Source organism: Pan troglodytes, chromosome 11 (assembly GCF_028858775.2).
Source record: "Pan troglodytes isolate AG18354 chromosome 11, NHGRI_mPanTro3-v2.0_pri, whole genome shotgun sequence".
Classification (NCBI taxonomy): domain Eukaryota; kingdom Metazoa; phylum Chordata; class Mammalia; order Primates; family Hominidae; genus Pan; species Pan troglodytes.
The window spans coordinates 1,894,021-1,906,666 of record NC_072409.2 but is presented as its reverse complement, the minus strand read 5'-3'; the positions used below and the strand labels follow the sequence as shown (position 1 = coordinate 1,906,666).

General features: G+C 63.0%; 1 protein-coding gene across 5 annotated transcripts in view; it reads right to left on the bottom strand.

Annotated features, from left to right (window-relative positions):
• The window catches only part of NOTCH1 (notch receptor 1), a 52,312-nt gene extending 39,924 nt beyond the window's left edge, over positions 1 to 12,388 (bottom strand). For 3 of the 5 annotated variants that reach the window (XM_009457720.5, XM_009457721.5, XM_009457722.5), the window contains exons 1-2: positions 12,065 to 12,258; positions 10,363 to 10,441 (exon numbers count right to left, since the gene is read on the bottom strand). In XM_009457720.5, the coding sequence (XP_009455995.1) occupies positions 10,363 to 10,441; positions 12,065 to 12,125 (140 nt within the window). In that variant the 5' untranslated portion in view covers positions 12,126 to 12,258. Of the gene's footprint in view, positions 1 to 10,362; positions 10,486 to 12,064 lie in introns of those variants that run through there. The other 2 variants (XM_520371.7, XM_009457723.4) reach the window with 2 other exon arrangements.
• Positions 12,389 to 12,646: the final 258 nt, after the last annotated feature.

Below are 12,646 nucleotides of genomic sequence, written 5' to 3'. Positions count from 1 at the left end.
CAAACTCTCATCTGCCAATTAGAGCAAGGTCGGGGTGTGTCACCAACCTCAGTGCCAGGCGGAGCAGAAGGAACAACACGACTATTTCTTGGGGAAAAATCTCAACTAGCAACCAAGGAGCTGGCAGGCCTCCCACTGGGCGAGAACAGCGCCCACCTGGTGCCCACCAGACTGAACAGCCCCGCGCAAGTGAGGCCGGGTGAGTGTTCTGTGGCCATTGGTCCCTACTGCGGCAGTAGGCGCTGTGGGGGTTGGGTCCGGGCAGCATCTGGGCATGGCCTGATCCGGAGACGCCCTTGGTAGTGGCCACTCACAGACTGTGATTGCGAGGACCCCGATGGGGCTGCTGTGTGTGCCTGGGAACTGCAGGTGTGGATGTCAGAGGCAAAGCCTCCCCTGTGCACGCCCAGCACATCAGAGCCCCCCAGTTCCCTCTCACAGAGCCCCCAGTCCCTCCCCACAGAGCCCCCCAGTCCCTCCCCACAGAGCCCCCCAATCCCTCCCCACAGAGCCCCCCAGTCCCTCCCCACAGAGCCCCCGAGTCCCTCCCCACAGAGCCCCCCAGTACCCCCACAGAGCCCCCAGTCCCTCCCCACAGAGCCCCCAGTCCCTCCCCAGAGCCCCCCAGTCCCTCCCCACAGAGCCCCCGAGTCCCTCCCCACAGAGCCCCCCAGTACCCCCCACAGAGCCCCCAGTCCCTCCCCACAGAGCCCCCAAGTCCGTCCCCACAGGCCCCCAGTCCCTCCCCACAGAGCCCCCCAGTCCCTCCCCACAGAGCCCCCAGTCCCCCCCACAGAGCCCCCCCAGTGCCTCCCCACAGAGCCCCCCAGTCCCTCCCCAGAGCCCCCAGTCCCTCCCCACAGAGCCCCCCAGTCCCTCCCCACAGAGCCCCTCAGTCCCTCCCCACAGAGCCCCCCAGTCCCTCCCCACAGAGCCCCCCAGTCCCTTCCCACAGAGCCCCCCAGTCCCTCCCCACAGAGCCCCCAGTCCCTCCCCACAGAGCCCCCGAGTCCCTCCCCACAGAGCCCCCCAGTCCCTCCCCACAGAGCCCCCAGTCCCTCCCCACAGAGCCCCCGAGTCCCTCCCCACAGAGCCCCCCAGTCCCTCCCCACAGAGCCCCCGAGTCCGTCCCCACAGAGCCCCCAGTCCCTCCCCACAGAGCCCCCAGTCCCTCCCCACAGAGCCCCCGAGTCCGTCCCCACAGAGCCCCCCAGTCCCTCCCCACAGAGCCCCCAGTCCCTCCCCACAGAGCCCCCGAGTCCCCCCCCCACAGGCCCCACTGGACACCAGGCCCCAGACCTCCTTCCAGGAAATTGCAGGAACCACAGCAGGGCAGCCCCACAGACCTCAGGGAACCGCTGCCCCACCCCTGCCCCAGAGAGCCCTGGTGTCTGGGCTGCAGCTGAGGCTGAGGGGCTGGGGACTCGGAGGATGGGATCTCCCGCCCAGCGGGTGCAGCCAGGTGGGAGGGGCCGGGCCCCCAGGGTTCACAAGGCCCCTTGGGGACCCACCCGAAGCCACCGCTTTGCATTACGCAGGGCGTGCGGAGAGGGCCCTGTTTAACCGTGCGGGCTCAATCTGGAGTGTAGACGGCAGGACGCCCCCAACCCTGGGCCCCTGAGCCTGTGAGTGGGGGGTTCAGAGGTGAGGCCTCTACAGAAGTCTCCCTCCCAGAGGCAATGGGTGCAGGGTAGGCGGGGAGCACTCAAGATCCCTCCCAGGGGCAATGGGTGCAGGGTGGGTGGGGGGGAGCACTCAGGATCCCTCCCGGGGCAATGGGTGCAGGGTGGGTGGGGGGAGCACTCAGGATCCCTCCCAGGGGCAATGGGTGCAGGGTGGGTGGGGGGCAGCACTCAGGATCCCTCCCAGGGGCATTGGGTGCAGGGTGGGTGAGGGGGAGCACTCAGGATCCCTCCCAGGGGCAATGGGTGCAGGGTGGGGAGGCACTCAGGATCCCTCCCAGGGGCAATGGGTGCAGGGTGGGAGTGGGTGGAGGGGGGAGCACTCAGGATCCCTCCCGGAGGCAATGAGTGCAGGGTGGGTGGAGGGGGTGAGCACTCAGGATCCCTCCCAGGGGCAATGGGTGCAGGGTGGGTGGAGGGGGGATCACTCAGGATCCCTCCCAGGGGCAATGGGTGCAGGGTGGGAGTGGGTGGAGGGGGGAGCACTCAGGATCCCTCCCGGGGCAATGGGTGCAGGGTGGGTGGAGAGGGGAGCACTCAGGATCCCTCCTGGGGCAATGGGTGCAGGGTGGGTGGGGGGGAGCACTCAGGATCCCTCCCAGGAGCAACGGGTACAGGGTAGGGGGGTGCACTGAGGACACTGCTGGGGAGTTTCTCCTCCCAGAATTCCACAGGTCTCGGAGATACACTGAAAGCAACCCCAAAATGCTAGGACCGCCTATAACCGCCCTGCACCACCCCTGGGGCAACCAGGCACCCCGATGCTAACACGCACGCATCCTCCCGACAGGGAGAAGTCCCCCAGCTGCCTGCAGACGGGGCCTCGCTGTCAAGGGCCACTGGCTGGCCTGGTGCCCTGCAGGGGACATGGCGCTTCCCCGTCCCAAGGGCAACTTGGAGAGGACACCATCTGTGTCTCAGAGTGAGGGGCCAGGTTCCTAGCTCTCTCCTGTCACACGGGCCTGGGTCTAGGCCAGGGCATAGCCAGTCACTCTAAGCTGACCCTGAGGGTCCAGGGGGAGAAGCAGCCTGGAGCCAATCACACAGAGCTCTGTCCAGGGAAGGGAAGGCCCCGGAGCAGGCAGACCGGGCGGGTGGGGGCTGAGATGCCTGCCTGCCCCCTGGATGTGTCCAAAGCCTCACTGCCCCCCGCTGCCCCAGCCACTGCCGCTCCTTTGGTCTGGAGCTCCCTGCCGCTGACCCTGTCCCAGCCAGCGTGGAAGCTGCTCCGTGGTGGGCCTCACTTGAAAGCCACGGCAGGTGCACCCAGATGGGGTCCCACAGCACTGACTTTGCACACAGGAGGCCATGAAGGCTGCAGTGTCTACCCCTAGCTTGTGGCCAAGCCCGTCCATCCTGTGGCCTGGTTCTTAAGCGGCATGCTCCTCCCCTGCCCAGGGGGGCCTGCATCTGCCGTGCCCACCCATACCCCAGGGTTCAGCATGTAGTAGATGCTCAATAAAGACCCTCTACCTTGCATTCTTACAGCACCAGGCGTGTGGACGCTCAGTGACCGTGGCCCCACTGTGCGCCTCCTGGGGGCTAAGGGATGCTGAACAGCTTGGCGGCTGGCATGAGTGAGGCCCAGGGACAGGTTGTGAGCCTGTCTCGGAGTCCTGAGCTGGACAGGGGCCGCGGGCACGCCAGTCCATCCTACAGGTTCACCTGGGAATATGCCAGGACTCCCTCTAGGGGGCTCTGTGGCTGTCGGGTGGCTGCACCGGCCCAGAGTGAGCGCCATCTCTTCCAGGAAGCCACCCCGGACGCCCTCCCAACACCTGCCTCCTCTGGACTGTCTGGGAGCTGGGATGCTGGGGTCCACCTCTGGCCAGTCCCTGATGCTTCTGGCGGCTAAAATGTAGTCCTCAGAAGAATGCAGTTCTAGTCCACGCGTGACATGGATGAACCTTAAACACATCACGCTCAGTGAAAGGGGCCAAAGACCACCTATGGCACAATTCCATTCATAGGCAACGTCCAGAAGAGGCGAATTCAGAGACAGAAAGCGGGTTAGTGGTTGCCAGGGGCTGGGGCAGTCAGGGCAGAGTGACAGTATTTGGGTACAGTTTCTGTTTTGTTCAGTGAGAAAGTCCCGGAACTAGATAGTGGTTGAATGAACTTGTGAATGGACTAGATGTCAAGCAACAGCACGCTTTAGTTCGAAAGTCACATTTTCAGCCTGGACAACATAGCAAGACCCCGCCTCTGCAAAAAATTTTAAAATTAGCTAGGCATGGTGGTGCACACCTGTGGTCCCAGCTACTCTGGAGGCGGAGGCAGGAGGATCGCTTGAGCCCAGGAGTTTGAGGCTGCAGTCAGCCGTGATCCCACCACTTCACTCCAGCCTGTGTGACAGGGTGAGACCCCATCTCAAAAAACAAAAAAGTGGCCATGCACAGTGGCTCACGCCTGTAATCCCAGCACTTTGAGAGGCCAAGGCAGGTGGATCACCTGAGGTTAGGAGTTTGAGACCAGCCTGACCAATATGGTGAAACCCTGCCCCTACTAAGAATACAAAAATTAGCTGGGAGTGGTGGTATGTGCCTGTAGTCCCAGCTACTCAGGAGCATCGCGTGAATCTGGGAGGCAGAGGTTACAGTGAGCCAAGATTGCGTCACTCTAATCCAGTCTGGGTGACAAAGCAAGACTCCATCTCAAAAAACAAACAAAAAAAGGCAAATTTTGTAACATGAATAAGTCATCACCCAGAATCCCTCCATATACATATCCATCCCCCAAACCAGTCCTTAGCTCCCTTTGCTCCCAGGGAGCAGGGTGGGGTGGGGCAGGGCCACAAGGAGAACCCAACCAGGCAACTTTGGAAAAGGGCTTCCCTCCGCCCTCCCACCCCTGCAGCCACTGCCCCTTCCCCAGCTGGGGCGACCACCGAGCCCAGCGCAGGCCTCGCCGCGGGGCCCACAGCCACCACCACGCCTTCAGCCCGCCCTAGGGTCCCGCTGGCTGTAGTTGGAAGGGGAATCACATACAGATGGGGAAACTGAGGCCCAGGGAGGGGACAGTGTGGGGAGCACAGCAAATCAGAGCCAGCCCTGCTTCACAGCCCCTCGGAGCTCCGGGCCCCACAGGAGAAAGCGCCAGCGCTGCCTGGGAAACTCGAGGCCGTCAAACGCAGCCCGGCCCACAGGTGTGATGCCCCAAAGCCAGCCGCTCGTTAAAGCTGCTGGTATTTCCTCCTCAGCCCGGGGAAAGATCCGGAAAGTTCTGGATATGCCTGCACATGAAGGTGAAAGCTGACGCCAGCCTGCCTCAGATCCCCACGCCCTCGCAGCCACAGCTTTCCCACCTGTGCGCTGGGGATGAAAACTGCACTGGCACACCTGGAGGGTGGGCGGCCGTCTGCCAGGGCTTTTACGAGGCTGGGTAACAGTGGCGTCCTGAGTGTGGAGCTGTCATCGCTGCATTATTGAGGAAGGCAAGCTAGACGCCCAATCGATTCTGCAAAGCCACATCCTTTCACTATTTATAGACGAGACATGAAACAGGAAAGGTCCCCTCCCCACAGCAAAAGGGTGCAGTCCCTCGGCCCGGCCTGGAACTGCCCAGTGGGCACCGGTGGCCGCTGCTGCCCATCACAGGTGCAGGGAATGAGGAATGAAGCCAGTCCCGGCTCCCGTGGGGTCTCCAGTTTGCCGCCCGCATCTGGGGGTCCCCGCACCCAGCTCTGCCCTGTGGAAGCACTTCCCCTGGTGCACTGTCTGCCCTGCCCTACCCTCTTCCTGCCAGGGTTGCTGTTTTCTTTCTCCCTCTCTCTTTTTCTATTATTATTCTTTTCAATGGAAAACATGTTGGCTGCTGTTCAGAGGCAGGGCCTGCCCCAAGGAGCCAGCTTCCTTCAGAGCACTCCAGGCTCCCACCCCAGTCTCCGCCCCAGGCCTTCCTGTTCCTGATGTCTCCCCAGTCTGAGTAGGTGAGACTTTCTATTTGACACTGTGTGGGGTTTTTTTTGTTGTTTTTTGTTTTTTTGAGACAGAGTCTCACTTTGTCACCCAGGCTGGAGTGCAGTGGCACGATCTCAGCTCACTGCAGCCTCCGTCTCCTGGGTTCAAAGGATCCTCCTGCCTCAGCTTCCCAAGTAGCTGGGATTACAGGCACACGCCACTGCGCCTGGGTAATTTTTGTATTTTTAGTAGAGACGGGGGTTTCGCCATGTTGGCCAGGCTGGTCTTGAACTCCTGACCTCAGGTGATCTGCCCACCTCGGATGCTGCATGTTTTTAAACATGTTTTTCTAACCCTGGCGCCCTTGAAGACCAGGTTCTGCATAAACAGGAGGTCCTGTCACAGGCCTTTCCGCTCAGCTCAGCATGAGGAGGAGAATCAACCTGTTCCTCCCCTGGCCACGCCCAAGACGAGGCAGGTGACTCAATGGAAACAGCCAGACCGGGTGACAGGAGCTACCCCGTCCCTCCCCAGCCTCCCAGGCCGGCTGCAGGGCCAAGTCACTTCCCGCCTGAGCCTCCTTCCTCTTCTTTTAAGGGGAAGCCACGCCCCCAGTCCTCTTGTAGTCGGGAAGTGACGGGGCAGCTCAGGCTGGCTGGGGCTGTGTTTAGAGACATTCGCTTGGGAGAAGGAGAGGGGCAGGGCTAGTAGGAATTCTGCCACTGCTGTGTGACCCTGGGGCTGATGGCGACTTCTCTGGGTCTCTTCTTCCCACTTATCGGTGCCTGATCCAGACAGCTTTACGGGGCTGCCGGGAGCTATGCCAGGCCACCACCAGGCCGGCACACCCCCAACATGTCCCACATGTGAGCTAGGTGCCTCTCTCACCCCTTGCTGGGAAGTGAACTCCACAGGAGCAGGGGCCATGTCTGCCCTGTCCCCACCGGGGGCCTGGCCTGGAGCAGAACGCAGCACACAGCAGGCGCTCAAACGTGTCTGTGAACTGGAGCCACCCTGGGAGATGGACTTCCCCGGAGCTGGAGCCATCCTGGGAGATGGACTTCCCCAGAGCCGGCAAGTCCCTCCCCAGGCAGTGCCAGGCCCAGCCCACCAGGCAGCACCTTTAGGATTCTCTGAATTCACTCGTCAATCAATTAAACATTCAGGAAGGAGGCTCTGGAAACCAGCACTGTCAGCCAACGGGGAGAAGGCGGGGAAGAAAGGAGCGCTGACCAGGTGCCCTCTCCACACGGTTCTCATGCAATCCTCACACACCACCAAGACATCCAGCGTGTATCAGCCCGGCTGACATGCTGGGGAAACTGAGGCTTGCATGACCTGATGACCCAAGGTCACGGAGCTAGTGGCCAGGCCAGGCCTCAGACACAAGGTTGTCCAAAGCTAAAGCGCACCACCCAGCAGGCAGCTGGACATCCTCCTGGAGGTGCTGGGTGTGACAGCCTACCCCCATTTCTCCCAGCTCCTGGAAGACGCCCCGTGCCATTCTGACTCTGCCGTCAGCAGCCAACATCTTAGCTGCCCCCTGCCTCAACGCCCAGCCCAGACGCAGGCAGCCCTGGGAGAGCGTTTCAGACCAAGGACATAGTCTCACCCAGACAGATAGGGTCCCTGCAGCTCTTCCCAGCTCTCCTCAAAACAAAGAGAAAAAAGGTGGAGCCCTCTTCAGTACCCCTTGCTCACACTGACGGAGCTGATGAGGGGGCTAGAGAAGAGCCAAGGGCCACAGTGACCCCCTGGGCCTGCTCAGAAGGCCACCATCTCCGACCACAGCCACCACGGCCACACCTCGCACAGCAGCTGCCCAGAGACCAACCATCCTCCGCCCACCAGCATGTGCTGCCAGGTGCTTTCTACCTGGCCACTGGCTGACCAGGCCACGGCGACACTCTGACCTCCTGGGAAGGCATTTTGCACCAACAAAACCACTTTTTCCAATCCCGGGCCCTGCAACCACCTGATTGGCAGCTTCCGGTGAAGGTTCCTTCTCTTTGGGATGGAAAGAAATGATTCACCCAGTACTAGTGAGCCAGGCACTGTGACGCCCATCATGACCATGCCCCTTCTACAGCGGAGGCAGCAAATGGCACCAAAAGCCAAAGCTCTTTCCGGGGTCACGGCTGGATACCACGGGGCCAGGATTCCCACTCAGGCTGGCAGGGCTCCAAGAGCCTGCACCCCAGACTCTTTCGAGAAACAGTGTGGGTTTCTCCCCTTGCTGGGGGAGCCAGGCCTCCTGCAGGTGCCCTGGCTAACTCCTGGACAGACCTACTGGGCCTTCTGAGAAGGATGGGCAGGAACGGGAAGGCAGAGGCACCTTCCCGTATGTTGGGTGTATGTTGGGTGGGGCTCAAGCCCAGGGAGGGAGCCCGGGGCCTTCTCCGAAGCGGCTGCAATGTCCCCCAGACTGCTGTGTGAGCCCTGACCTGTGCCTCCACAAGCCGGGCTCGGCTGTGGCCCTGGCCTCCAACCCTGCGGCCCAGAAGCAGGAGCCTGAGGATGCGCTTCCGTCCCATCTTCTCGTTGGACTTGTGGGGTGTGCACAATGGGGTCTCTGTGGGCTGAGCTCGGCTGCCTGTCAGGCCAAACTGAAGCAGGCTTCCCGCCAAGGAGGAGGGGGCGCCAGGCCCCAGCAAAGGGGACAAGGCCAGGCACCAAAGCCATGGTCGGCGGCCTGCCTTGGGCTGGAAACAGCTCACCGGGATCCCAAGTTTGGGGAATGGGAAAGTGGGCCCATGACACCAGTGTTTTGCGGCCCTGTGGCAGGGTTTTAACCCAGACACCAGGGAGCTGCAGCAATCTGTACCCCAAAGCACAGCGCTCTGGCCCAGGGAGACCTCAGTCCCAGACCCCTGTGGGCCAGGCTGTGCCTACTCCCTGGTGCCACTGAGAAGAAGCAACACGCCCCCAATTTTCCCAGCACGGTATTCCTCCCACCCTCCCAAAGTCCTCTGCAGGAGCAAGAAGCTTCTCCCAGAGCCCCGAATGGGTGAGAGGCAAAGTCCGAGCTGGGAGCGCAGTGGCGGGGAAGGGGGTTATACATTCTGGGAAGCCACGCATAATTAATCACACGGCATTAATCCGCCTCCCCCAACAATAGCTGCTGCACTTCCCCTGGATCCCAGCTGTCGGTCTCTGAATGAAAGGAAACAAGATTTAGGGCATCAAGCGTCCGTGCGGCTTCTGCAGAGGGAGAAGGGGGCCCCAAAAAGCAAAAAAAAAAAAAAAAGTAGTGCGCATTCATTAGTGTCTGACAAAGACACAATCGGCTTTGTCCATTAAACTGCTCACAGACCTGCTTAATTGGCTTCAGTTTGGGGAGGGTGGGGGCCGGGGAGGGAGGGGGCCTGCTGCCCACAGGCTGGGCAGTCGGCACAGGCAGGAGCCGGGCTGGGGTTGTCAAGGGAATGGGACCTTCTGCAGTTGGAATGAGGGCGCGCAGACTGGCTGGGGAGCCATTTCTTCATCTGTAGCTCCTGGGGGGCGAAGGGAACTCTTTTTCCAGCCACCAAACACCTCCTCATTATTCTCATCAGGGATGGACTCAAGTTGAAGGGCATCGGCCACAACAGAACAGTTCCCCACGGCTGATGGGCACTCACAGGCAGGCAGGAGGGAGCGGTTCCGCACGACTTCCCAGCCCCCTCTGTGCCCATTTTACATCTGAGGCTGGCAGACCAGAAGGGCCACGGGATTTTGAGGTCAGAGTTTGCAGATGCCAGGACAGAAACCAGACTCAATAATTACCCCACACCCCGTGCCAAAACATGAGTTCCACCTTCTCTTCCCCAGCCCCAGCCTGAGGCCGGGAAGAGGGAGCTGGGGCAAACAGAGAGCCCAAAGGCGGGTCCGATTTTGAAGAGTCAATTTCCTTTGAAGAGGCATCACCCACCCGGAGGTGGCATCACCTGCCCAGGAGGTATCACCTGTGCCTAGAGGAGGCATCACCCGCCTAGAGGAGGTATCACCACCCAGAGGAGGCATCACCCAGAGGAGGTATCACCACCCAAAGGAGGCATCACCCACCCAGGAGGTGGCATCACCCGTGCCCAGAGGAGGCATCACGCACCCAGAGGAGGCATCACCCGCCCAGGAGGTGGCATCACCTGTGCCCAGAGGAGGCATCGCCGCCAGCCCAGGAGGCATCACGCACCCAGAGGAGGCATCACCCGCCCAGAAGGTGGCATCACCTGTGCCAGAGGAGGCATCACTACCAGCCCAGAAGGCATCAACCACCCAGGAGGCATCACCTGTGCCCAGAGGAGGCATCACCCACCAAGAGGAGGCACCACTACCAGCCCAAGAGGCATCACCACCCACCTAGGAAGCATCACCTCCGAGAGGAGGCATCACCTGTGCCCAGGAGGCATCACCCGCCCAGAGGAGGCGCCCCAAGTTGGCAGGGTGGTGGGGGCTGGGCCTCTCAGTAAATGGTCCAGAGCTTCCCCTGGCAGATCAACTGTTTCTTGGGGACTTAAAGAAGAATTGGGGTACTGGGACTCCCACTTAGTGATCCCGGAGCCTGAGGTGGCCCACGGAGGAGTGCCCAAGCCCCCAGCAGCCAGACCAGCTCCACACGCAGCATAATTGCTGGTGATTAAGTAATTGCCAGACTTTGTCCAATAAAAGTCAGCACGTGACCGTGCCCAGACTCTGGGCCATCTCCAGAAGACAATGGCCTAGTGTTCTGTCCCCTGCGCGGCTGCAGAAGGCAGGGGCTCTGCCCTCGACAAAGCAACAGGTCCCGCAGGGGTGGTACTCACACGCAGGCCTCCGTGCCATTGGCCGCTTCACACTTCCCGCCATTCAGGCAGGTCTCACCGGGCTGGGAGCATCGCGGGCCTAGGCAGGGGCAGGAGAAGAGAGGTCAGTCTCACCCGCACCACCACCACCGAAGGTCCTTGTTACCCTGGGGGCGGGACCTGCACCCAGCCAAGGGGCATCGTCCGCCCCCTACCCCGGACGCACTCTGCTCAGTATCATGGGTTGCTGGGGCACGGGTGCGCAGGAAGCCCCTCCATGAAACCAAAGGGGCGTCAACATTCTGCCCAGAGTTCTGTAGTCAGAAATGGGGGGAAGGGGAGCAGCAGGGAACACGTCCTGCTTGAAGCAGGGTGGGATGGCCTGATGTGCCGCCTGGACGCAGTGGGGGAAAAGCAGAGACAAAGTGGGCTACTCTCCGAAGCGTTGCCCCCCACCCTGGAGGCTCACTGAGGAGTCTGGCAGGGCAGGGCCCCCCATCCAGCCGCCGAGATTGCCTCTGTTCAAACCCGTTCTGCAAGGGGGCAGAGCTGGACGGGAGGGAGGGGGGGTGGCCACACTCAGCTCCCGCCCGTGGGAAAATGCGACAGCTGCTCGCCCGCTACCCCGCCCGCCAACAAAGCGCCGGCCTCCGCCTCGGAATCAGAGCGGCCCATTGTGGAGTCGGGGCCGCCTCCAGGGGCACCGGGACAGCACCCTGGGGACGCGGCCCCGCCTCCGCCGACACCCAATACCTGCCTCCGCGGGCGCGCATCTCCAGGGCAGCCCCCATACACCCACAGGAGGGGGATGAAGGTCCCCCATTCGGAAGGAATTCGACCCCATCTCGAGAAGGGATCAATTACTCAAGCCCCTCCCTCCCCATCTTACCGGGGCTGAGAAACGGGGGAGGGGGGTGTGACACAGAGCCGCACTTTCTGGAAGAGGACAGATAATTCTCGCCTCCAACTCTCGGAGAAAGAGTGGATTAATCACTCGATTCCCCAGAGACCCCGCTCGCTGTGCGGCGGGGAGAAATGTAAGAGCCCCCCACCCGCGTCCCGCTCTCCGCCCCCAAGCTTTCCAAACTTCAACTCCGCAAAGCAAAAGGAAAGTTCAGTCCCCCCGGGCGCGGCGGCTTCTTACGCAACCCCTCCCCCAAACTGAGAGCCGGGCTGGGGGGCACCGGCGGGCGGGGCGACCGGGAGCCCGGGGACCCAGCCCGGCCGCGCGGGTCAGTGAAGGCGAACGCGGCGCCGCAGAGCCCACACTCCGCGCCCCAACATCCGCCCCGGCGTGGGCCAGAGGCGAAGAAGAAAGAAGATAAATGGCCCGGAGAAGCAACAGGAAACCAAAACCGACTCTATTCAAATCGAAAAATAGTAGGCAGCCCGCCCGCCCGGCCGACCGGCGGCAAGCCCCACGCGCGGCGGGTGAAGGGCGGGCCCGGAGTAGGGCCTCCGGGGCCCCAGCACCCCACACCGGCCTTCTAACTCGGCTCCAGGCACGGGCGGCGCGAGGCCGCCTCCACCGGGGGATCGAGGGGGAAGGTCGGTCCTCCCTGATCCCGGGACTCCAGAACCCCACGCCCCGGGCCGCCCGCTTTTCCCTCTCCATGCTGGCCTCCCCGCCGCCCGCTCCCAGCCATGGGGCGCGCGCGCCGGGCGCCGCCAAAGTTTCCAAAGGGCGCGGAAAGTGGGGGCTCGCGGGTGGGTGGGCGCCTACCTCGTGCGGCGAGGGCGGGCAGCAGCGCCAGGCAGAGCAGGGGCGCCAGGAGCGGCGGCATGCCTCCCCACCGGCTGCCCTCTGCGCCCGGGCGGCGGCCTCCTGCGCTGGCCGGCGGGGCTGGGACGCACACGCGCGGCGTACGGTCCCGGGGCGGCGGCGGACGGTCCCGCCCTCTCTTCCCCGGCTGGCTGGCGGCGCTGTGCTCTCGCGGGCTCCCGGGCCCGGCTCCGCGCCCGGCTCGTTCCTTCGCTGCGCTCGCGCCCGCGCCCGCGCCCCGCGCCCCGCGCCCTTGCGCTCCCTCCCGCGGCCGAGGCACTAGTGAGGCTCAGAGTCGAGGCGCGCTCCGCCCCCGCCGGCCCCGCCCCGCCCGGCCCCGCCCCCGCCGGTCCCCCCGCCCCCTCCGCGGCCGCCTCCTCCCGCGCGCCCCGTCCGCCTTTGCGCCTCCCCGAGCTGAGCCGCGCGTCCCGAGCCCAGCCTCTCCGGGGAGGAGGGACCCGGCGGCGCGGCGTGGGTCGGGAGCGGGCGCCTGGGACTACTTCTCGTTTGAAAGTTTTCAGAGGCCAAAAGTTTGAGCCGGGG